Source organism: Rattus norvegicus, chromosome 4, assembly GCF_036323735.1.
Source record: "Rattus norvegicus strain BN/NHsdMcwi chromosome 4, GRCr8, whole genome shotgun sequence".
NCBI classification, from domain to species: Eukaryota; Metazoa; Chordata; class Mammalia; order Rodentia; family Muridae; genus Rattus; species Rattus norvegicus.
The window spans coordinates 116811315-116837511 of NC_086022.1; the positions used below are offsets into that span (position 1 = coordinate 116811315).

At 48.2% G+C, this 26197-nt stretch overlaps 1 protein-coding gene across 1 annotated transcript in view; it reads right to left on the bottom strand.

Moving 5' to 3' along the window:
- Positions 1-26197, bottom strand: part of Hk2 (hexokinase 2) — a 49018-nt gene that overhangs the window by 19057 nt on the left and 3764 nt on the right. Inside the window, 2 exon segments of the mRNA NM_012735.2 lie at positions 2682-2830; positions 13886-14048. Coding sequence (NP_036867.1) covers positions 2682-2830; positions 13886-14048 — 312 coding nt within the window.

Genomic DNA, 26197 nt, shown 5'->3' on the forward strand with positions numbered 1-26197 from the left:
CAAACGTGTTCCTTCCCAGAAAGGAGCGACGGGCCAGCGACGTGGCTCAGAGGGTTGGCATTTGGTGCCCAGCATACAGCCTGAGTTTAATTCCTAGAGAGAAAACTGACTGCTCCATGCTGTCCTGAAGCCTTCACACATCCCTCAAGGAGACCCAGCAAAGTCTTCTCTGGAATCCTGAAGCAGATCAACAGTAAGGGATGGGGCTAAGAGGCCCACCGGCCCCTTGATGTCTAGGGCCGTAAGCAGGTGGTGGAGTCAGGAAGGAAGGCAGCCTAATGTAGGAGGAGAAGGCGGCGGCGCTCGCCGAGCTCCCACGTGGATCCTGTCCATCTGTCTCATCCCAAGCAAGGTCACCCACAGTGGATGCTGAACTTTGAACCTCCAGTCCAAGGCAAGAGCACAGACAGAACAGGGCTGTCACCATGAGGGCCATCAGTGGAAAAGTTTTAATAATACAAATGGGGCTTCCGGAGAGCAGCAAGCTCTGCTCATGCTGAAACAAACTCGGGCATATTAATCCATTCACAGCACACCACTCCCAACGTTTGTTAGCTTTCCTTTTTCTTTCCTTTTTTCCCAGTGCTGAAGACTGAACCCAAAGCCTTACGCGTGGCGTGTGAGCTCTCTGCCACTAAGCCGTATCTTTACAGCCGTTAGGGTGAAAATCTCTATCCAAAGAAAACAAGTCGTAGAAACATCGAGCAGTCACAGGAATTCGGGGACCTTTATCTGGGGTGGCGAGGAAGCAGATATCTTCTCAGTCCTCAGCCCCAACCACTCACTGTTCCTTCCCCACAGCTTTCCCCGCAGAAGGCAAGAAAAAAGTCCCTGCACTCAGGAGGCTGAGACGGAAAAATAGAGAATTTGGGGCCAGCCTAGGCTACCTCTTGAGGGCCTGATATCAAATCAAACTAAACTCACCTGGTGAGCCTACATGCTTTCTAGAAGGAAAGAGACGACTGCTCCCCTGAACTGAGGACCAACCCTCTCTTCCTGCTATCTGAGGACAGGGATGAGATGCTAAAGGAGTCAACACCTTCCTGACATAAAAAGACTCACTCAAAGGGCCTAAGCCTGCTAGCTCCGTGCTCCAAATGTTTCCCTTTCTTTATTGACAGGAGGATCTGCTCACTCCTCTTGTCCTGAGATGCACCTCAAAATCCTCACTAGGGTGTGCCGGGGCCCGGGCCAGCATCTGGAAGCTGAAGAGGAAGGGGTATCATATCAAGGTTGCTCTGAGGCAGAAATCAGTGATCAGAAGACAGGTTTCATTCTGTCAGGTTCACAGCTCTTTAAGGACCTTTGTAAGTTTGAGGTTTGATGATTTAGCTACTGATCTAATAAAATTACATTTAAAAAAATCTATTTCTTTCCCTCTCTAATTAAAATAATTAAACTGGGCTGGTGAGATAACAGCACCAAGCCTGAACCTGTGTGCGAACCCCAGAATCTACATAGTAGACAGAATTGATTCCCACAAATTATACTCTGACCTTTACACACACACACACACACACACACACACACACACACACACACACACACACAGAGTAGCTGAAAAGAAAAGGAATAGAAATGATTTCTTTAATCCTTCTAACTTGGTGGTTTGGATTGTTTTTATTATTAGTTGTCATATTTTAATTATTTCCACAGGTTTGATCTTCATTTGGAAACGAATTCACACTATATATGGCCCAGGCTGGCCTTGAACTCTCAGTCCTCCAGTCGCAGCGTCTCAAATGCAAGTATTACACCTGTGTCAGTCTGAGAGATTAAGGTAAATTTTAACTTCTGGGGTCCTGAATGTTTGAAACAGATCCTCTTTCTAGGTTGACAGACACACAGCACATGTCAACTGGAGTCCCCCCAGCCCGTCAGGCTCTGAAGGGAAAAGCTGCCAGGATCATGGGGTGCCTGGGCCCTTCCCATGTTACATAAGGGGTCTATGGAGACGGAAGACTTGCCCAGCACACTGCAAGTCTCTTCACAACCACAGCCTAACTTCTGGAGTCCCTTCTGGCACTGTCTTATTTGGTTCTCAAATATTTGTCATCTGGGAGCAGGGCCCAGAATGAGACAGAAGCAGTATGGAGAAAAGCCTACCACATTCTCCATGAGGCGGAACAACACCATTGTGGCACAATACAGAGCAGGAAGAAGAAAATCTGAAGAACAAGCGAACTCCCATGGAAAACAGCAGGCCCCGGCACGCCTGCCAGTTGTTGCTCCTCTCTTAGCCCACGATCTAACCAGGACCCTACCATCCCTCTCTACAAACAGACTGGGGTACTGCTGCCTGATAACCACTAGCCCAGAATCATAAAGTGAGATCGTCCCAAAACAGGACCTAATCTTAAGCAAACACCCCACCATTGGGCCTCCACAGGAAAATGCCCACAATCCCAGATACCCAGCCTCCAAAGGAGGCAAGGTGAGCGTCAGGGTCATGCCCAAAGACAAGCAAAGGATCTGCTACCTTCCTTGCTAGCTCAGCTCACAATCAAACCTCCTTCGTCCAGGAGCCACTCAGCTGGTGAGACAAGGTCAGTCAGGCTGTCGAGGTCCATGGGAAACCTTACAGCTGGAACAGTGTGCAGGATGTCCTAGTGACTGTCCTTCTGTGGTGGGGGAAGGGCAGAGTGTCCCCCAGCTCAGTGGCTACAACAGGAAGACTGTACCTGGGTTCCACTGCCCCGCATGATGTCCTCAGGGATGGCGTAGATCTGGTTCTCCATCTCCACTCTCTGGAGGCCATTGTCCGTCACCCTTACTCGGAGCACACGGAAGTTGGTTCCTCCAAGATCCAGAGCCAGGAACTCCCCATGTTCTGTAGACAGACAAAGGAGGGCCACTGTCAATTTGGAAGAAGACAAGATCAAACTGCCTCATGAAAACCAGTTAAGACTTCAGTACCAGTCAGCAGTCATGGGTGAGGGTGGCCAGATGGCTCACTTTTTCTAAATACATTTGGTTCTCTCTCACACAGACTCTCTCTCTTTCTCTCTCTCTCTCTCTCTCTCTCTCTCTCTCTCTCTCTCTCTCTGTGTGTGTGTGTGTGTGTGTGTGTGTGTGTGTGTGTGTGTGTGTGTGTGTGTAACCGAGACTTGCCTCCAGAGTCCAGGATTATAGACATGTCCCATCACACCCAGCTTTATGCCTGGCCTCCTCAATAATAAGATATTTTTATTACTACTTTGTAATTCACACCAATGAGACAGTTGAATCATTCAGCCGTCCTACTTAGCCTGTCAATGAACTTAAACTAGAGTTTAGTTTAAGAAGCTCCACCAATCAGATTGGCCTGCAGACTTTAACCTACCGGAAAACTAGCCAATGGGACTGGGAAGCACCATGGCTGCAGGGAGTCACGGAACTGTAAGCAAATAACGAAAGAACGTGCGGAAGAACCCCGAAGCCCACAGGAAGGACAGGATGGCAGGCTTCAGGAGCCTGAAGAGAAAGCAGTGACCGCAGCCTCACCCAGACACCTTCTAGCCTCCTCACCTTCTCCTTAAGAGGGTAGGGTTCATTTCTGGGTAGAGAAGGGACTCACTAGTTAGTGTGATGGTCAACATTGAGACTCTGGTCTGGTTGGGAGGGTCAAAGACATGTCCTGACTAAATAAACTAAAGGATTTCATCTGTGCTCAGGACTTCTGGACCCCTGAGCACCTTGCCCACGCACACCCTGGATAGCCACTTCTTATGAGCTCCCTGAACCCAGTGTCCATGATCTCTTAATGCAAAAGCTTGGGATGGGTATCAACCAACTGAGGGTCCTCGGGACTCACTCCCATACACTTGGTCAGGTGCAGTGCTAGTCTACATAACGTTCATCTGAAACCCACGTATGTTAAGTGTGTGAGAATCCTTGCCTGGCTACTTTTTAGCCTTGAGCCTCTTTTTCCTCAGACACATAGAATTCTGACCTCTGTCCTCTTTAAATAGGAGCATCATACTGCCCAGGACTGTCCTGAGAGAACTGAGCAATGTTCTTGAAATCACCCAGAATTATAGCAAGAACAAGTAAGCACCAGGCTCATGGCAAACACAGTCTCAGACCGGTCTCTCAAATGGCAAAGGAGACAGTAGATACCTTTCCAGGAAAAGCCACTGGAAGCAGACCGGGTGACTTAGCATTCCTCTCGCTGATACAAATTTTCCACTCCCTACTACTGGGTTTCTGAAGGAATCACCACTACTCACCCCAGACGCCTGTTCACTACAGGCCTGTTCACTGCAGGCCTGCTCACTACAGGCCTGTTCACTGCAGGCCTGCTCACTGCAGGCCTGCTCACTAAAGGCCTGCTCACTGCAGGCCTGTTCACTAAAGGCCTGTTCACTAAAGGCCTGTTCACTAAAGGCCTGTTCACTAAAGGCTTGCTACGGCAACACCAGCTTTGACTCACTGTGGACACCCCCTCTCCGTGGCCTCAGATGACTTTTCTTTTTCTTTTTTTTTTTTTTGGTTCTTTTTTTCGGAGCTGGGGACCGAACCCAGGGCCTTGCGCTTCCTAGGCAAGCGCTCTACCACTGAGCTAAATCCCCAACCCCCTCAGATGACTTTTCTAGACACTCGAGTACCCAACCTTCACTGGCCATGGGGCCTCAGCCAGATTCTAGGAAACGCTATGTGGTGGTTGTCAGGGGGATGAAAGAGAAAAATCAAGGGGGAGCTGCCTCATCAGCACTTTGAGGCCCGGGACACACACGATCCGCTGAATCAGTGACCATGAGAGGACGGAGGTGGCCAGCACTGCCTCTGGCTGGTTATCATCCAAGACCAGCCCAGCTGGACTCGGCCCAGCATGGCTCCATCAGGAATGTGATTCGGCTGTATTTTCTGGTGGACCGAAGGGGACTGTAAATAGTAAGGGTGCTGGTAGGAACTGGGGGACACTCACTAGTCCTTCAGAATATATTCCACCCACACTCACGGCCCCAAGGACTGACCCTCTGAGTTCAGAAGATGAGACGGTGACTCCAGAAATCCTATTAGGACCCCACAAGGCGATGGAGGGATCCTCCTAGGCCCAATCTCTCTATTGCAGATGACCACTCCCCACAGAGCAGGGCTTAGGTGACAGCCTTTACACATGGTGGTCGGGGCTCATGAATTCTGGTTCAGCAGTGGCCTGGGCACCTCAACAGGCTCTCTAGGCATGCGGCCTCACCGCAGAACTCACAGCTTATGGCGCTGACTTGCCAGGGCACTTGCGAGGTTTTGGTGGAATACAGACTAGGTTGCACAGGTATGTACGTGCATAACACACAGTTGTCAGTAAAGTGCCACTGACCTTGTCATCCTTCATTGTCATCATTCCTTGGTCTAAAAGGTCTTCTCCTAACTCTTGCTAGCTGCTCTAAATCGTAGCTCAAAGCCCTACCTCCACTGGGCTCCTTCCAAGACATTCCATAATCCCAGAATAGCATTCACCAGAGCATGTGACAGACTGTGAATGTGAAGGGCAAAAGTATCTGTGGGCAGGGCAGGAGAAAGGTTCTGATGTAAGAAAATCCACCAAGAGCAGGCTTCTTAGCCCAGCGCGGTGATCCTCCCATAATCCCACTGGTTAGGGGGCTGAGACCGGAGTCAGTGCCCCCTACATAGTGATTTTCAGTCCAATGAGAAGGAAGTTTCTTAAATCATACAAGCAGAGTTGAAGACATCTCAGGGGTTAAGAAAGAGCACTACTCTTCCAGAAAATGAGGTGGGTTCCCAGCACCCACATCGGGCAGCTCCCCACCACCTAAAACTCCAGTTCTAAGGGACTCTTCTAGTATCCATGGTTACTGCATTTACACGGTGCACATGCCTACAAGCAGGCAAATATACAAATGAATAATAATAAAAATTAAGCTGGGCTTAGTGGCATATGCCTTAAATCAATCGGAAGGCAAAGGCAGGCAGATCTCGGTGAATTTGAAAACAGCCTGGTCTAAATGGTGAGTTCTGGGGACAGTCAGTTACAGAGAGACCTTACCTCAAAATAATAATTAAAAAAAGTAAAATGAATTTTAAAATAATACACAATAAAATACACTTTTAAAAAGATGTCTAGGGGGGCTGGAGAGATGGCTCAGCGGTGAAGAGCACCCGACTGCTCTTCCAGAGGTCATGAGTTCAATTCCCAGCAACCACATGGTGGCTCACAACCATCTATAAAGAGATCCGATGCCCTCTTCTGGTGTATCTGAAGACAGCTACAGTGTACTTATATATAATAAATAAATAAATCTTAAAAAAAAAAAAAAGATGTCTAGGGGTTGGGGATTTAGCTCAGTGGTAGAACGTTTGCCTAGCAAGCTCAAGGCCCTGGGTTCAGTCCCCAGCTCCGAAAAAAAAGGAAAAAAAAAAAAAAAAAAAAAAAGGATGTCCAAAACTACAGGTAAAGAAAGAACCCAGTAGGCTCAGAGTAGGCTCCTCTAGGTAACCACAGTTGGTATTTGAGGCAACTTACCACCTCCTGTTGAATCAATGGTTCACTCATTAAATAAGATGTTTGCCTAGCAACTGTTAAGGGTTTAGATCACGTCTTCTGACTTTTTGTTAACCATGCTGTTATCACTGGATCCTAACTTTCACTTTTTAAAAAAGTGAAATATATACGAGAACAGATGAGTCAGCTAACTAGGCAAAGGTGACTGCCACCCTGTCTGACAACCTGAGTTCGATTCCTGGAATCCACATGACAGAAGGAAACACTCCCACAAGTTTTCCTTGGATCACCAAATTTGCTCTGACACACACCCACACACACCCACACACACCCACACACACGCCAAACAAATAAATGGAATAAAACATTTAACATATGATGGGAGTGATGTCGCTGCCTTCAATCACAGCGAAGACTCTGACCTGGGCCAGCCAAAGGGTTTCTCTTGAACAATAATAAGTAAGCACTTGAAAGTTGTAAACCCTCAAAGGGGAATTCTTCACTTGCAATGCCAAGAGTGTAAAACCTGGAGGCAACAGCAGCCTGAGCTGGACTGGGGGTCAGGAAGTGATCCTTCTAAAGTTGAGTCATTTGGTTAAGGTCACAAAGGGGTGAGAGAGAGCTAGGGTTTGACGCCAAGGCTTCTGACTCTAAAGCCTGGGCCCCTCCTTCAGGACCACGGCTTCCTCTTTGTGGCTCCAATTCCTGGAAACCACAGAGCAGTGAGAAAGAAAAGCAAAAGCAACCACATCTGTACCAGGAACTCCAGCTTATCGATGGAAACTAGACCATATGGAGTGGAGGGACGGCAGCAAGAGATACCATCCACTCCACTGTAGGGCCTGCTGAAGCTTGCTGATGGGCTGCGTGCACAGGCGCAGAATAAACTGGCACTCTCCTCTAACTCCACCAAGCCTCTGTACCCACCTTACACTTCAGGCCTCTCTAAGATGTTCTTCAGGTAAACACACCCATACACATAAAATAACACATACAAAATAAATCAGAAATACTTCTGCACACAGCTCAGCAAGGGGTGACAGAGAGGGACGGGGTGGCGCCACCCTTCATCAAATCGCCCAACAGGGAAGGGCGAGGCTGCTCGCTCCAGCTTTGTCTCTGCAGACTCACTTCCCACCCCCACACAGCCAGCAGCCCACTTTCAGCTTGACTCTTATCAGATGCTTAAGGTCAGTGAGATAAAGAGTTCCAACTTCTCCTGGGAACTCACCTGTCGCAGGAAAGACAGGGCACTAAGTGGCAGTTAGCCCATCTAAACATGGTAGTCAAAGTCACCTGGAGTAACCTGACACCGGAAATTCATTCATCACTCCTGGGTTGTTTGAAAGCTTCCTCGAGGTGATCTGGTACCTGGTGATGGCTGGTGTGTGTGTGTGTGTGTGTGTGTGTGTGTGTGTGTGTACACGCACATGCCTTGTTCTCTTTGGTCTTTAAGGTTGAGTGAGGGACAGTGGCCAGTTGAATGTTCCAGGAGGTTCTATTTTCAACCATTAGGTACTTGCCACTAATTAAAATAGATCACCACCTGCTCCTCCCATCAGGCGCTCAGTGCAGTAGGCAGGGCCAGCCCTTTTAAGAAGGCTCTGCAATAAAAAGGTGATTGGCCTTGTATTTCAAAGCCACCTTTCCCGGTCCTCTGAGGTAAGTGTGTCGAGAAATGGAGGTGTCCTCCTGGGTCAGCATGGCTAAGCCCCTACAGCAGATAATTAAACAGATGATTTACAAATGATGGTATCCGGGAACCCCTTCTAAACAAGGGGGCACCCCACAGAGATCCCGAGATTCTAGGCAAGCATAAAGGTGGCCAGGTCTGTCTGGAGCAAGGGCTAGGGGGAAGCTAAGTAACAGCTCACCTCCTGCGCCCTCACCTCTAGTTCTACTTCTCGTTCTGCACCATAAGATTTCCTTCAGTTACAGTGGATATGGCCTTCAGAGGACAACTGTGGGAATGTCTGTCTTTTCCTTTCACCATGAAGCCTCGCTCGGGAAACAGACTCAGCTGGTTGAGCTTGGTGCTTGCATGGACTGGGCCATCTGCCTCGGTTTTGGATTTAAGATGAGGCTGCACTTTCTAGGCCAGGCTGGCCTCAAACTCACGGCAATCCTTCTGCTGCAGCACCTCCTGCCAAAGCCTCAAGTACAGCGATTACTCAGAGTAAACAGTCAAAAAAGCCAGTGACCACCCAGGCCCCCTCGCTTTGCCCATCCACAATGCCTCAGCCTGTGAGACTCCCTGCTCACTGTCAATGCTCTGAGGCACTGAACACTCTTTGTTTCACCGCTGTGAGGAAGGCCAGCGCCTGTCTGTGTTCTCTACTTCTCGGTTTACTACTTCACGTTAGTAAAAAGACTTCACAGTCATCTGTATAAAATGTACGATTAAAACTTATTGTGAAAGTTAAAAACAGAAAACAAAAACAAAACCAGGAGATTATTATAAGTCTCAATGGTTAAGGGCATGCACTGCTCTCTTCCTGGGGACCTGAGTTTGGTTCCCAGCATCCACATTGTCCAGCTCACGACTACCTTTCACTTCAGCTCCATGAATGTGGCACCCTCTAGTGGCCTCCCAGAGCAATGCCCTCATGTGCTCAAACTCCAAGCATATATGTAATTATTTAAAAAAAAAAAAAATTAAATAGAAGGGACGCGAGTAGTGGCATGTGCTATAATCCTAGCTTTCAAGAAGCAGAGGCAGCCTGATCTACACAGCACATTCCAGGCCAGCCTGGGCTACTTGGTCTTAAAAAGTAAACACACAAAAATGAAATTTTAGAAAGGAAAGGAGGGGGGGGAAAAAGAGAGAGAACTAAATCGATCATGAATCTTCAAATCAGATATTCTCCTGCCATCAATTGCTTCAGCAATGAGAATGGACAGCCCCTAAAAGTGCCACAGTTGTCCTGATTGTGACCCGGCCACAGACAGACCTGGGAGGAAAGGGAATGATATAGAGGAGTCATTTCTGCTCCTACAAGAACACCTTTCAGGTACAGGCAACAAGAGTTAGTGTAAATACTCTAGATGGAAAGACAGTCAGCATACGTGGACGTTCACAGCATGGTTAAGTGTCAGCGTGTCATGTCAGGGCGCCAGTCTGGCATAACTATAGAATATGGCACCAATTTACACCAGATACATCATGTCGAAAGCAGCTACAGCATAGAGCTGATGCGATGGGGGCTATAAGCACCTAGCAAGTGTCATTGTCAAAGTTGTCACTGGGAACTGTCTGGCTCCCAAGCAGATAAGATTGTGTCTTCAAAAGGCTTGTGTGTGAGTAACCCGAAGGGGATGGACTGTGTCTAGGGTCAAGGAGATGACTAGAGCATTGCACAACAGCCCAGCCAAGGAGCGGTGGGGGCCTGGGTTCAAGGGCCACATAAGGGGGTGGGGTGTGTGTGTGTGTGTGTGTGTGTGTGTGTGTGTGTGTGTGTCATCCTCCTGCATTGGATTACCCAGTGTAGAGGGGTAATGGGACTTCCAATGGTGACACTGGGAAAATCTTAGGCCTAGCTAACTAGACAAATGGATTGCATTGGGCTGACTCACAGGACTCCCAGACCTTCTGGCCACCCAATGCCGGAAGCGGCAAACGGCGGCATGTGCTTCCAGGTCACTCACTGATATACAAGTAGACTTCTACACTCCATTTCTGAACTGGCCCTGTAAACAATTCTAAGCCCCTAGAAAGGAACCCACCCACACCTGTCCAGAAGTCCCCACTGGCAATAAATACTGCTGTAGGACACAATTCATGGGCTATATGTAAGACCCTATCTTAAAAAAAAAAAAAAAATCAATACAACGATGAGATGTTTGACTCAACATATGTGAATGCCACCCACTCTGGGGAGGCTATCAGTGCTGTCTTTGCTTAGATCGATCGTCAGCACCACATCATAAACCCCCTTATTAACTCGCTTGTGCACTGCTGTTGACTCAGGCCTCCGCTGCATGGATGTTGGTCTAATACACAGCAACCAAGATAAGGGGCTTCAGCAGCTAGCACAGAACCTATCACGGAGCTGGTCTGTCTCCCTTTATCGCACCTCGAGCTAGCGTTATATGGCCCGGTATCACTCTCTAATTGTCTCCTCTGCGTAAGCTTTATCTCCCTAAGGACAATTCTCCCTCTTCAAAGGCAAGCCACAGAGGCTTGGCACACCACGGCCTCACAGATCACTAAACCTAGGAGGGGACTTTGTGGATCAAACCAAATCAGAGTTCCCAAAGGAAGAATGAAGGCATTGTGCTGGGCGCGTGGGAGGAACGCGGGGGAAAAAAAATAAAACATGCCGTTAGTTAGTGGTGTGCTTCGGCGCTGGGCATTGGCTCACACCACCTGCTTGCCAGGAGACCGTCCTCGGTAAATAAATTGACTCTCCTTTTCTGTAGAGTATCTACCATTGAGACCCTGAGCGGGTTTTAGCACAGAACTGTCCGTTGTCTGGTAGACACAGTCTAGTTTCTGTTTCAGTGACTGTACCATTGCAAGGATGCTGTGATCTGTATCCAGTGACTTAGGGGGTTGTGTCTTCTCACGACCCACCATGTTGTGAGAGCTGTACTTAAGCATGCTCATTTGTGTATGTAGTACTCCTTCAGGCAAAGATGCATTTCCAATATGGTGGCATTGTAAACACGGCTGGGACTATGGGACTTAGAGGTGTAGAGTTGAACTGTCATAGGCACTTGTCACCTGTCTGTCACCCAACCCATACCACCACCACCCAGAGCTATGCACAGGCCCGGGCAGGCACATGCTCGCTCACACTCACACACCTGGTAACTCCGCCATATTCGCGTCTGACTCCCGGCTCAGCTGTGTGGACCTGGACAGATTATTTGTCCATCCAGCCCTCATATTCTTAAACAGGAAGGTAAAAATCTTTTTCTTTTAGGGGCTGGCGAGATGAGTCTGAGGAAAAGGCGCCCGCTGCCAAGCCTGACAGGCCACGTTTCACCACCCAGGACCCACGTGGTAGGAGAGAGCAGCCGTTAGCCTCCATTCTCACAGAAGTGCACACACGCACACACAAGAAAATAGACATAGGGGCTGGGGATTTAGCTCAGTGGTAGAGCGCTTACCTAGGAAGCGCAAGGCCCTGGGTTCCGTCCCCAGCTCCGAAAAAAAGAACCAAAAAAAAAAAAAAAAAAAAGAAAGAAAGAAAAAAGAAAAAAAGAAAATAGACATAAATGTGGAAGTTTCGTTTGAGTAAATGAATTGGAGCTAGAGAGGTGTAAGTTTATAGGAGCACTGACTGCTCCTATAAAGGACCCAGGTTCGATTCTCTGTCCCCCCCCCTAGTGTCTCAGTCTGTAACTCCAGTTCCAGTGGGCTCAAGACCCTCTTCCGACCTCTCGGGGCTCCTGGCATCCACATGGCACACAGGCAAAATACTCACACACAAAAACATAAATAAATCTTTTAAAATTAACACGGGTGGGTGCTGGGGAAACGCCCCAGCGAGGCCTATGTCCTTCGACATTTTAGGTGCTTACTTAGCGAGATACAGGCCGCCCTTCAGGAGTTGATACATTTATCAGAATGTCAAGCTGAAACACAGATGTGGCGTGACTTCCAGTCAGAATGAAACAGAGGAGTGGTCAATGTGCCAATCTAGAGGGCACAGCAGAACTCGCAGGGACCTCTCTCCCCACTTCAGGGGACTCTGAAGATCTGAGAACTCACCCATTCAGCAACTCTAACTAACAGGACACATGCTCAGTGCCAGGCTCCAGCAGGTCACAAGGCCTCAACAAATATTCTTATTTTAGGAACTGTACACAGTCTTCTTAAGCCAGATCCAAGAGACTCTCAAAAGGTGTTCCCCAAGGACACACAGGGATCCAAGGTCAGGTTCCAACACAGACCGGCCCACCACAGCCCCCCGCCGGCTGCTCAGCCCCTCCCTCCGGCTCTCAGAATCTGCTTCCTGCCCCGCAGATAAAGACCTCGCTCACACCAGCACTCCCACTTTCGTGGACCCCACAGACACCAGTCAAGAACATGGGTGACTGCTGTGGCAAATGAACAAGGCTTTGCCAGTGCTGGGTTCCAAAGCCAGCGTGCAGGTTCAGCCTCCTGGCATTCTCTTAGAATCTTCTCTCCCCGCCCATCAAAACCCCCACCCCCTGGGACCAGACTACGTCTCCAGACACCCAACCTGTGCTGAGGAACTGACACGGGTGGGGAGATTCTGTTCATGCCCTCAGAAACCTCCATCACCTCCACCATATCAACAAAAGCGAAAGGCCCTCTGGGAATTATTTAGCCTCACTTAGGAAGACACAAATTCAAGGCTATACAAACACTAGTACATGCTTTAGGGGAGAAGGCTCTGTAACGGCCTACAATTTGGGCACCAGGCAGGCTAGATGTTTGTCTCCCCAAAAAAGTCAAATGACACTCTTTCCAACATCAATCTTGCTTAGTGGCATCGTAAGAGAAATTATCCAAATAGGAGAGATTAAACAAAGCTCAACCAACAGCTTCCCTCTTTAGTCGTAGGGGCTGGAGAGATGGCGCAGCAGTCAAGAGTAATTAATGGCTGGGTTACTTCATAAATAAATTGAGTTAAGAGGACCTGGATTCGGGGGCTGGAGAGATGGCTCAGTGGTTAAGAGCACTGACTGCTCTTCCAGAGGTCCTGAGTTCAATTCCCAGCAACCACATGGTGGCTCACAACCATCTGTAAAGAGATCCGATGCCCTCTTCTGGTGTATCTGAAGACAGCTACAGTGTACTAACATAAAATAAATGAATAAATCTTTAAAAAAAAAAAAAAAAAAGGACCTGGATTCAATTCCCAGCACCCAATGGCAGTTCACAACCCTCTGTTCCAGGGAATCTGGTGCCTTCTGGCCTCTTCGGGCAGACACCTATGTGGTGTACATGCAGGCAACCCACTCATACATATAAAAAATAGACAGGTATTTAAAGAAGTATTACTGGGATAAGCACAGTGGCTCTTCCCATTCTTCCCAGTTCACTTTAACTTACAGGACTGTTTAACGGGGCTCATGAAACAATGGAAGGGCTATGAAGGGCACTGGTGCCTACAGAATGTGCCATCAACCACAGTTGCCATGGTTAGCCACCACCACTCTGCTACCTGTATGGGACTGGGAAAGCCAAACTGAGAGGAGAAGCTTTGTTCAGCACAGGAGCAGAAAACAAACGGCTGTCAGTGGTACACAGGGAGCACTGGTTTGACTGTGGCTGTCCAAGTGGTCAGATGGCCATCCCATCCCATAGCCTTCTGGTCACCTCCCAGTGATGGCATCAGCTTTCATCGACTTAAACCTTGCAAGAGGCCTTGACTGAGATTAGTTCTATGTCCCTGAACAAAGTCTAGAATAGAGATCCTTGGAGCAGTCACACCCATACCCACCCACACCCACCCACACATTCAGTACCTGTCCCATCCGGAGTTGACCTCACAAAGGTAGGCAACATTTTCACAGCTGCTGTAGGGTGCGTGGTAGCTCCTAGCCCTTTCTCCATCTCCTTCCGGAACCGCCTAGAAATCTCCAGAAGGGTCTCATCTGAGAGACGCATGTGGTAGAGAAATTGGTCAACCTGAAAGGGGGGAGGGGACAAGAATAGATTACATGAGCTACAGTTTAGATATATGTCATTACCCAACTTTTCAAAACACTCTAGTCAGCCTTGTAACCCAAGCACTCAGGTGGCTGAGGCAGGAGGATTGCAAGTTCTAAGGCAGCCTGGGCAACACAGTGAAACCCTGTCTTTTTTCTATTCTCTTAAGCTGGCCGCTGAATTTCCCTGCACACCGGAGAGCACTTCCTAGCACATACAAGACTATCTGAACCCCAGCAATTCAAGAAACAGGACAGCAAAACCTGCCAGGCCCGGTGCATTCCTAAATTCTAGCACTTTGGAGGAGAAGCAGGATCAGTTCAAGGCATCCTTCTGACAGGTTAAGTCCAATGGCTACATAAACTAATGCCCCCCCCCAAAGTTTTAATTACTAGAGAATAGAGAATTGCAGGAAGATAGTTGGGGGATAGGAGATTTTCAATTAAGTTAAATTGAGAACACACACACACACCCCAAGCATCCTATAGCAGAGGCTCATGGCCTCCCTCTTCTTTTTTTTTTTTTTTGGTTCTTTTTTTTTCGGAGCTGGGGACCGAACCCAGGGGCCTTGCGCTTCCTAGGCAAGCGCTCTACCATTGAGCTAAATCCCCAACCCCGGCCTCCCTCTTCTTTTGCTGCCCAAACTGGCCTTCACCTCAGTCCTGTCAGTGAGGTCACCCACACCCCAGGGCCAGCAGCCATCACCTCCTCCCCAGATTTTATAGTCCCCAGTTCTTTTTTTAACTCCATCAGTTTCCCAACCCCCACCCAGACATTCCTGGGTTCCCAGTTTAAAATCTGTTAGGTGTTTCCCACTCTGGTGATCTGAATAAGAAAGAATGGCCCTTGGATGGTCCTAGATTGGAATGCTTAGTCTCCAGGGAGGGGGAGATTAGGAAGGGCAGCCTCAGGTGAGGTCTAGTAGGTGAGGTCTTGTAGGAGGAATTCTGTCCCTGGGGGTGGGCTTGAGGCTTCAAAAGTCCACCCCAGGCCTAATGTCTCCTCCCTCTCCCCCTCCCTCCCTCCCCTCCTCTCCTTCCCTCCCTGTCTCCAGTGCCACACCTGTCTGATTCACACCACAGTGATAATGGACTAACCTCTGAAACTGTAAGCCAGTCCCCAATTAAATACTTTCTTTTATAAGAGTTGCCTTGGTCATGGTCTCTTCATGGCAATAGAACAGAGGTGACTAAGGCAATCATTAAGCATCCTAGCCCCCACATAAGCTAGCCCTGCCCATCTCCTAACCATAGGGCATGTCTCTGGTCACGTGACGTTCTTTCTCTGGTATAAATCCAATCTGTGCACCTTAGCATTAGGAACCCTGAATCTATAGGTCCATGCCATCCTGCCAGCCTTGAAGACCTCTTTCTCTCCAGAGCCTGCCCTGGCCCTCATGAAGATAAGTTAGGCCTCCCAGCCAGTCCAAGGACTCAAGCTCTTTCTTGCCCGGTACCTAATCCACAATTTGGAAACAATGCTACTGGCCTTCCAATTTAGTTACACTCTGATAAACCCACCCAACAGGCATTTAACCCTAACTTCGTAAACACCACAGACAGGAGAAAGGAGTCATATTTTGTGACTTGGGGCTGCTTAGGAGCTGACTGGCCAGAAGGGAGAGACTATCAGAAACACAGACACAAACAGTTGCCACAAATGTGAAACGTCTCTGAATGAGAGCCCTAACTTTGCTATTTCCGGGGAGACGAGAGATACAGAATCTCCAGACACCTCTCCACCATTTGCCAAGGAAGTAGACGAAATTCCACAAAGCCAGGACAGAGCCCGCACTGCCTTGTGATGAGTCCCTATGCTGCTTCCAAAGTTAAGGCTACAGAAGAGCAAATTCCCCCACAATCTCACTGCTTGCAAGGTAAGCGCTTTACCCACTGATCTGTCCCCCGCCCCATCTTTGAGGTTCTAATTGCTAATTGTTCTCATTCTTAACTCCAAGAATGAAGTTAAGAGGCTGCTGTTTATTGAAGGCCTGTTACCCTTTGCTCAGTAGATGTACCTTTCTGTAGCAGATTAAAATGATAAAGTCAATGTAGCCATTAACAGTAGGTAAACATTTTTAGCATAGCTTAACCTAAGGCACCACCTGACTTGATCAGCATTGTCTGCAGTAGAGCATCCACAGATGTGTGCTAGCAATTCTAATGCCACAAACTTCCTAAGCATGGCACGGGTTCCCATTCATTGCTGGGTGGGTGCCCTGCCCTGGATGAATGGCAGCCAAGAGAAATGGAAATGGGAAACTAGGTGCAGCCTCAAGGAATGAATGCAGTTTCCAGAATCTTCCCACTTGTCCCCCAGAGCACAGCCATAGGGAAGAAGTGCATACAGCCTGGAGTCACAGAAGGTCTGCCCCACCCCCCCACCCCACACCTAGATTTTACTTTCAGACACCAACCAATCAAAACACATCCTTAGGGTGCCCTAGTAGGTTGACTAGCATAAAAGTTGATAGCTAGTGTCTCTTTTACCTCAAGAATTGCCTAACATCATGCTGAGTACTTTCAAGCCAGTGCCCAGCTCAGTGTCCCTCAGCCCCACTCTGGTCACAGTTTAGAGCCCTGTCTTCAATCACAGCTAAATCGGTCTCTGATAACTTCTGCTTGGTCTCCATCCTGCCACTTGTGATAAGAGTTCCCAACTTGGCTGCAATCCAGGATCACGTGAGGTGCTTTCAGAAGCTTTTGTTTTGGCGTGTGGTGTGTGTGTGTGTGTGTGTGTGTGTGTGTGTGTGTTCGCGTGCACGTGCAATCTTTATTTCCTTTCATTTTTAATTTCTTTGACTTATTAGTTTGGTTTTTTTGTTTTGATTTTGTTTGGGGGAAAGGAACAAGTTGGGTAAGGAAGTGGGGAGGACCTGGGAAAAGATATGATCAAAGTATATGAAAAAAATTAATAATAAAAACAATAACAATAAAGAGGCCCTGAGTGCAGGCGGTGCCAGTCTGTTGTGATCTTAGCACTTGGGAGCCGTAGGCAGGAGGAACAGAAGTTCCAGGTCATCCTTGGCTACATTGAAAGTTTGAGGATGGCCCAGGCTCTAAGCATCCGTTCCAAGCTGACCAAATGGACACCCTAGGACTGAGGGTTCCAATATCCTCACCCTTCTAGTGAGTAGGTTCCTGCACTGTCAATAAAGTGATCATGGCTGGACAGGTTCTTCTAGTCAGTGTTGCTTTAGGGCATTTTCTTCTATTCTGTCGAGTCTTTTGACTCAAGCAGTAATCCCAGCAAACAGGAAACTAAAGCAGGAAAAACAGCAACAAGCTGGAAGCTAGCCCCAACTGCAGAATAACTTCTAGGCCAGCCTAGGCTAGAGGGTAAAAACTTGCCTTTTAAAGGAAGGGGCAAGCAATGGGGACAAAAAGTGCTTGTCTTGCAAAGATAAGGACCTGAATTCCACCCTCAAGAACACATATTTTAAACAGCCAGGGGGCTAGAGAGATGGTTCAGTAGTAAAAAAGAGTGCTGCTTGTTGTTCCAGAGGACCAGGATTCAATTCCCAGCATCCCCATGGTACTTCAGAACAGGGTAACTCCAGTCCCAGAGCATCTAACACCGTCTTCTGGGCTCCTGTGCACCGGGCATGCCCAGGATACAGACATTCACAGAGGAGACACCCGTACACTTAAAAGGAAAAAAGAAGGGGCTGGGGATTTAGCTCAGTGGTAGAGCGCTTACCTAGGAAGCGCAAAGCCCTGGGTTCGGTCCCCAGCTCCGGGAAAAAAAAAAAAAAAAGGAAAAAAGAAAAAGCCAAGCATGATGCATACGCTAGGAATCCCAGCATGGGAGGTGGATGGAGACAGGCAGACAGCCTAGCCTAGTTAGAAAGTTCCAAACTTTCTAATAGTTAGAGACTGTCTGAAAAAAAATTAAAAATGAATTACAATTAAAAAACCCAGTCCTGTCCTACGGCCTCCACATACATGTACACATGGGAGTGCATGAGCATGTGCACACAGGAAAAGAGCTGAAAGTTGGGACGTTAGGCCAAAGGTGAAATAACCAAGTGTTGATTGACTCCATACTTGTCACACTTGGAGAGACAAAGCTGGCACTGTCTGGGAAGAGACTTAAGTAGTTGGGACCAGCAAAGGGGAAACACTCAGGCCAATTCTGGCGGCACAGCACATACACATTCCATAACATTGACAAGTCTGACAGCATTTTCACTATAAAATGGGGTGCAGAGTCCTCCACAGCCAAGGCAGAATTGAGGTGCCAAACACAAACAAAGCTCTCCAACTGTCCCCTTTCCTTCTGCCCCTTCCTCTTCTAGAAACCTCTCTGCCAAGTGGCACCCTGAGAGGGCCAAAGGCAATGCTCAACACTACTTGAGCAAACTCAAGCTTTTACAAAGCAGGACTCAATTTCCCCAGACTGTCTTCTTTCTCCTCTTTCTGTGTTGGTAGGTTGGGGGCAGGCAGGGCAGAGGGAGGGAGTTGGGGGGTGAGGGGGTACTTCCCTTTAGGCCTCTATCTGAATAGAAGGCAGAAAACAGAAGGCTTCCTTGCTGATGGGGGAGTCTCAGGCAGGCCTGAGCAAAGCTGGCTGGCTGGGGTCAGGGAAGAAAAGGCTGTCAGGTTACCCAAGGCAAGGGTGTGTTAGAGATAGCATTTCTAACTGATAGCAGTTCAGCAAGGCTGAAGAGATTAGAACTTCCTCCTCATTGGGCAATGCGGGTCAGTTTCATTCCTCCCCACAACACCAGTCTGACCTGACTCTTCCTCCAGAGTTAGAGGTGAAGACAGGACAAACTCTAAAGAAAAGCAAACACCATGCAAAAGGGAAACCAGCATCATCCAACCTTTAAAATACTCCACGTGGCTCCAGACCCCCACAAATGGGGGAAGGATGGAGCTGGCTCCGTGTCACACATCTACCAGCACTAACTAAGGAGGCTAAGCCAGGAGAATTACAAGTTCAAGGCCAGCCTTGGCTACACAAAACAAAACAGAAATCTAGGGAAGGAAGAAACACCAAGATCACTGGAGCATTTTAAGTCGGCCACTTTGCTGACAGATCTTCTCTTGGTCACTCAATCCCTGGCATGGTGTGGCATCAGAACGTCTGGCCACTACACTTTCTGCTATAGGCCAGTGACATGAAAACCTGATTCCTGAAGGGCCCTGTCCTTTGGCCTTGATTGTCAAGAGGGACAAAGTTCTGCACTTAACTCCTGCTGATGCCTTGGTCAAGAAATCCTTTCACCAAAGCTAACCTGAATCACCAAATCCTCCGAGGACACGCCTTCCTGGGAGAGACTTGAGGCGATCAAACAGGATAAGTGACTGCACCAGCTTCAATACATCAGAGCAAATCCGTGAGGGAGCCAGAAACGCAGCTGCTGACCCCACCCCACTCTCCAGTCTTTGGCCGTTTCCATTAATCTTTGGAACATTTTTATCCACTGGTCCAGGAAGGATGGCTTCAAGTTCAAGGCCTACCAGGTTTCTTACCACTTAGGTTTGTCCTGAAGAAACAACTACATGAGCTCCAGCCTCAGCTCCAGCCTGGCCTCCTACAGGACAGTTAAGGGGAAGGGCCCTGCCTTTTGCAAGTGGCTTGGTCTTGCTCCTTTGAAATGAAGGAATGTGAGGTGTTATCACACAGCATGCAAACATGCCACTGGCCACCACCTACATCTGTCTTGTGACAGATGTGTGTCACAAGATGATCTGTGAAAAAAGAGGCAGGCGCAGGCGCAGGCGCAGGAGGGAGCAACCCACACTGGGAGTCCATTCGCATGAATCCAAAAGCAGATCTATAGTGTTTGTGGATAGAAGCCATGACTGTCCCAGGTTCAGTGGTGGAGGCAGGAGAATCAGAATTTAAGCTTGGGCTACAGTGAAAAGCTTGCCTAAGAACAAAAATTTTTTATATAGGAAAAAAAAAAAAAAAGACAGTGATAGCCCTTTCAGAGAGCGAGAGGGTTAGTGGTGCCAGTCAATCAGACAATGGGGTGACTCTGGTGATACTGGATGGATAGAGATGCTATCCAGACCATACTTCAGTTTAGAAAGTTAGGAAGACTGAATCTGATGGCACAGGCCTACAATCCCAGCCAATCTCAGAGTTGTAGGTTTGATCCCCAATCATACAAAATAATTTAAAATACCAGACCTGTAGGATGGCTTAGTGGGTAAAGGAGATTGCCGCCAAGCAGAATGACCAGGAACCCACATAGTATATAAGCTATCCTGACTTCCAAGTATGCACTGGAGCGTGAGGGCACACACAAATTTAAAATATATACTTGCTATGTACATTAATTTTATATATAATCGATACTGTTTTGTATGGCACATATCTGTAATCCCAACACTCGGGAGACTCAGGCAGGAAGAGCTCAAGATCAGGGCCAGCCAGCCTGGGCTACACAGACTGTATAAGAGAGTAAAGAGAAACAAAAGGACTTGTCCCTAGCCTACCTGCTTTGCACAGTCAAAGCACCCAGGAGACCCAAGGGGTCAAGAGGACACACCCTGAACACACATAGCCTTCCACTGACCATGTGCTGACACAGGCTTGCTGCATAGTTTCAAAAGAATCTCATATATATATATATATATATATATATATATATATATATATATATATATATATTTGTTTCTGCATTATTCCTTTGGCAATGTTTTATCACCAGCCTTTGACAAGGAAACCAAGGCTTGGAGAAGCTTCCCCCAGACCACAATCCTAGCGCCTGGCAAGGCGCACAACATCAGGTGGTCGGTCCAGTAGGCACCCCAACCTGGGGCACAGGTGTGTCCACCCTGGTTGAAAGCTGGCAATGGTGTCCATGTCCTCACTAATTATAATGCTCTCAGGCTCCTCCCAGCAAGGCCAAGGCTGTGCAGAGAGCAGCAAATGTACGCCAGGGAGAGAAGGCGAGGTGACTGATCAAAGAGTTAGGGGTGAGCCGGGGAAGAGGACGAAAGGGTAAGCTGCACCCCCTGCTTCCTAAACCCAACTGATGGAAAATAACAGATCTGCTGAATTGAATGCTTTCCTCAAATGGGGAAGAGGAGGTTCTTTGCTGGGGTGGCCCTGCCACCTTGGGGAGGCTCCAGCCCTGACGGGTATTCATGAGCCCGAAGCATACAGTGAATGGGGAGAGTAGGGAGCATACAGGCCACTCCTCCAAGATCCAGTTGCCCCGTTGTGAGTCACAGGCCTTCCTTTCCTGTTCGGCCAGTTCTTACTCTCAACCACAGGGAATGAGACAGACAGGGCCTTGGCACTTGCCGAGGGGCCAGGAGACGTGCACTGGGGATACCCAGCCTGGGTTAACCAGTACCCAGGTTAGATATTCCTTGCTGGAGGAAGGCGGATGGTGCAACAAACAAACAACAGGCCCCAGTTTGTGTGACCCTGGCTTGGTCCATGAGCTGACTGAACAGCAGATCAAGTGTGCCAGGGCTGGGCCGGAAGACACCAGGGTAAAGGACACAGCAGACTGCCAACAAGAAGCTCAGTCCGGAGCAAGAGGCCAATACGCTAACAAAGACGTACAAACCCAAGGTGACAAACAGTAGTTTCCCTTGCTATGACCACTTTCTGTTTGTTTGTTTACTTGCTTGCTTGGGTCTTTGAGATTGTAGCCCAGGCTACCCTCAAACCAAAGGCAACCCCCATGCACTGGTCACCCAAGTGCTAGTATTTCGAGTGGGTGGCACAGTTAGCTTTTATTTTTTTAAGCCAGTGTATAGTAATCATTTTAAGAGATGATAGGACAGAGGTATATAGTTCAAGGTCTCAACCCTAGAAGAATTAGAGCAACCATGGAACCCTGAAGAGTGGGAGATAGTATCTTTCCTGAGAAAAGCACTACCAAATGGTTATCCAGTACCACACGGAGAGCCCTGAAAACACAAATCCAGATAATATCACTGTATAGACTGAGCAGACTGTATTTCGTATTTGTACATTTAGGAAAATATATGTATATATTTATATACATACATTCACACACACTATATATATACATATATATATATGCATATACAAATGTATACAAGAAAATTCATGTACAAGAAAAAAGCCATGAATCTAAAAGAAAGCAAGAGGAGGTACAAACAGGGCTGGAGGGAGAAAAGCAAAGGGAGAAATGATGTAATTATACTATAATTAAAATAAACATATATATATGATTGCGTTGCAGTGGTGGTGCACATCTTTAATTCCAGCATTTGGGAAGCAGAGAGGCAGGTGAATTTCTGTGAGTTAAAGGTCAGCCTGGTCTATAGAGTAAGTTGCAGGACTACAGTGTGTAGTCAGGGCTGCAAAGTGAAAAACCCTGTCACACACACACAAACACACACACACACACACACACAGAGAGAGAGAGAGAGAGAGAGAGAGAGAGAGAGAAGAAATGATCTCCTGTCTCAATGCATGTCCTTCCTTCATTCTCAGGCCCTCTGTCCTCTTGCCACTCCCACTTCTTCTGGTCCCTTCTTGTTCATAAATGGCACCCCTTAGACTTTCATGTTAGTTTTTAAAATCTAGATTGTGCTTATGAGATGTGACGTGTATCTTTCTGAGTCTGGCTGGCTTACTTCACGATTATCTCCAGTTCCATCCATTTTCCTGCAAGGCAGAAGATGACTTCATGTGTAACTGCCACATTTTCTTTAGCCACTCATGCTGACGGGCAGGCATGAGGGTGTCAGTAACTTGGCTGTTGTGAGTAGTGGCTGCAATTAACATGAGTGCGCAGACATCTCGGTTCAGGCTGACTAGACACCTGTCCCTCTCATCCTCACTAGATCCAGAAGACCACAAGCACCAACTCAGTCTTGGCCGTATGTGATGATGTTAGCAGCTCCCCTTACTCATGAGCTCCTATTCGAGAAGGCTTGGCTATGGTTACCAGCACAGGACTATGACATTGGGAAAGTGAAGATCTAGCTACTCCAGCCTAACAGGAGCTCATGTCTGACCGTGCTCTGCAGACCCCTGCTCACTATGGGATGCTGACACCATTTCCTCCATCTTCACCTGCCTGTCCTACCTACCATGCTTCGTTCTCTAGGTCACACTTCACCCTCTCCAGACAGCCCAGGCCAGGGACCATAATCGGCCTTGCAGATTCCTGTCTCACAGCAACATCTCCTCTCTCATTCTTGTCTGTGGCCACTGTCCACCTGCAGGATCAAACCTCTCTTGGCCTGTCTCTCTGCTCCAAGTACAACCCAGGACTCCCTCCCAACAAGACCACACCTAACACAGGCAAGACACCCAGACATGCCCACATGCCCAAGATCACCTTTGGCTGACCGTGGAAATGGCAAGACTATATACACAGTGCTTGCTTTTACTCTCCAAGGTGGCCCAGTCTCAGGCAATGAGTTAAAGAGTCCCACAGTGACAGCCCACAAAGTAAATCAGGGCTTTGTTCTAAAGGAACCAACACACAAGGAGGACACTGAAGCAAACAGGGCAGGGAGTGGGAAACTGAGTTCCAGATTCAGGGATTTGGGAGTTTAGACCTGTCTCCTGGTACACAGCAGCTGGTGTCTTTGCCATAAAAGGGCTTGGATGACATCATTCCAAAGGTCCCTTTCCCACTAGCACCTGACTCACACCCCAATAAAACAGTCAACCATCTCCAGTTGTCCCTGGCTTCTCTGTGCTGGGAGTTAAGTGCATGGTTCTGGAGTGAGGCTGCCTGCCTGGATTGACATTCTGCCTTGCCCTTGGGCAGTGTACTGACCTGGTGTCCCCTACCTGACTGACATAACAGTATCTCGTGCAGTACAGGTGGCCTGAGATATGTCAGGGCATCGTGTCTGACGAGCCAGCTTCTACTAAGTACAAGTGATGTTTATCTTTAAGATCTTCATAGGAGAGCCAGTACCAGGTGTCTCATACATAAAATATCCCAGGTCTCCAGAGGGAGGCTGAGGCAGGAGAGGATTGCCAGCCTGAATTACATAGTGAGTCCCCAAGACAGCCTGGGCTACAGTGTAAAACCTTGTCTCAACCCTCCCTCCAATAAAGAGCTTTATAGGGGAAAGGAACGGATGAGTCTGGATGACTTTGTACAAAGCACTGAACCAGGAAAGACTCGGGCAGTAGGAGGAGCCGCTCAGCCGGGAAAGGAAATTAGCCTCAATGCCCTCACTGAACCCCCATTAAAGTAGTCAGGTGTTTTATCTGTCTTTATCCCTTCTTTTATCAGGCAATAAAGATGCTGAAAGGAAAGGTTGAGTTCGAGGGATTTTAAGATCACGGACTGCCCTATTCCTCCACAGACAGGGATGCTGGGTACACAGGCAAGAGACCATGAGAGAAGAAGGTGGGCAGGTGGGTTGGCCCCCTTACCCAGAGGACTTCTGGGACAGGCTCTGAGATAAAGTTTCAAGAAAGGAATATCCAGAAATCTAGAAACAGAAGCACTAAGCAATTATGGCCACCCATAAAATGAGATTCTCTGCAACTCAGGCCAAAACTCTAACTAAAGTATGAAACCCACTCAAAACATACAGGGATAGGATGGGGTGGGGGGTGGGAGGTCACATCTGGCACTCTGGTGTTAAAAAACTGATTGTCATGAGTTTGGGACTAACCTGGGCTATCTAGGGAGTTCCAGCCCAGCCTGTCCTCCCACCCACCCCCCGCCACACACACATACACACACACACACACACACACACACACACACACACACACACACACACACACACGCACACAAAAAGCCAGGTGGCTAGAGATGAAGTTTGGTGAAAAGTGCTTGCCTAGGACCCTGAGTTTAATCCTTGGCACCTCAAAAAGTAATAATAAAATGTAAGAGTGGAGACTCTGGGTTCCCTGCAGAGACTGAATAATTTGGGGCTCTCCAAGGTCAGTGAGAAGGAAAATCCTCAGCAGCCCAGGGGCATACAAGATGCAAAAGCCCTGCAGTAGTTCTAGGAGACCCCATCTAATATAATAAACCAAAAGAATGAGGGTATGACAGTCCCCTCTGGTCCCTAAGGGAAGTGTCCCAAATCCAGGGTAGCCATCTTTCTTGGTCTAGTGAGCCCACCTCTAAGGTTTTCCCCAGTGGCAAGACTATGCACAGGGCTTGCTTTTACCCCGGGGCAGATGATGGGAAGCAAAGGCAGTTCCCAGCGGTGCACGCTTTCTACCTGCCCTGGGCATCTCTGCCCCTTTGCTCCTGGGAAAGTTCCTGGAAGTCAGTTACTTCAAGGCAGGTACAGGGTTCCCTAAAAGAGAAGATCTTCAACCTGGGATGCCCCAGCAGACAGTCAAGACCTTTGAGTATGGGTGTCAGTTCCCCCAGAAAGAATGCAAGTTAAAGGGCTGGAGAGATGGCTCACAGGTTGAGAGCACTGGCTGCTCTTCCAGAGGTCCTGAGTTCAGTTCCCAGAAACCACAGGGTGGCTCACAACCATCTGTAATGGGATCCCATACCCTCTTCTGGTGTGTCTGAGGACAGCTACAGTGTACTCATACAAATAAAGATAAATAAATATTTTTTAAAGACGCAAGTTAAAGAATATTTTCTACGGGTTGGGGATTTAGCTCAGTGGTGGAGCGCTTGCCTAGGAAGCGCAAGGCCCTGGGTTCGGTCCCCAGCTCCGGGGGAAAAAAAAAAGAATATTTTCTAGTTGGCCCTACTCTGGACTTCATCTTGCAACCTCTCCCAAGAACCAATGCCTCTGACCCTAGGAAGTTTCCACCAACCTTTTCCCCCCAGCTCAAATGTCTAATTGGTGTAGAAAGCATGTGTTTAAAACTCCCAGGAACAAGGATCCCACCCATAGCTTTCTAGTTGGCTCCACCCTGTGAGTCTGCCCTTCAGTGAGGGGTAGGGGCTTCTTCTGAAGGCTGTGCTCTCACCACCTCAAATTGCCAGGAGACCAGGAGACACACTGTTGAAAGCTGGGGGCTAGCTAGCTCACGCGGGCAATCCCAGCAACTGAGAGACAGAAACAGGAAGATAGATCACCAAGAGTGCTAGATCAGCTTGGAGTACAGAGAGACTGAAGGAATGAGGTGGAGGCTTCGGGGGAGGGAAAAAAGGAAGGAAGAAAAGAACAAAGGGGGTATGGTCATGCACATCTTTAACCCTAACACCCAAAAGGCAGAGATATGTGGATCTC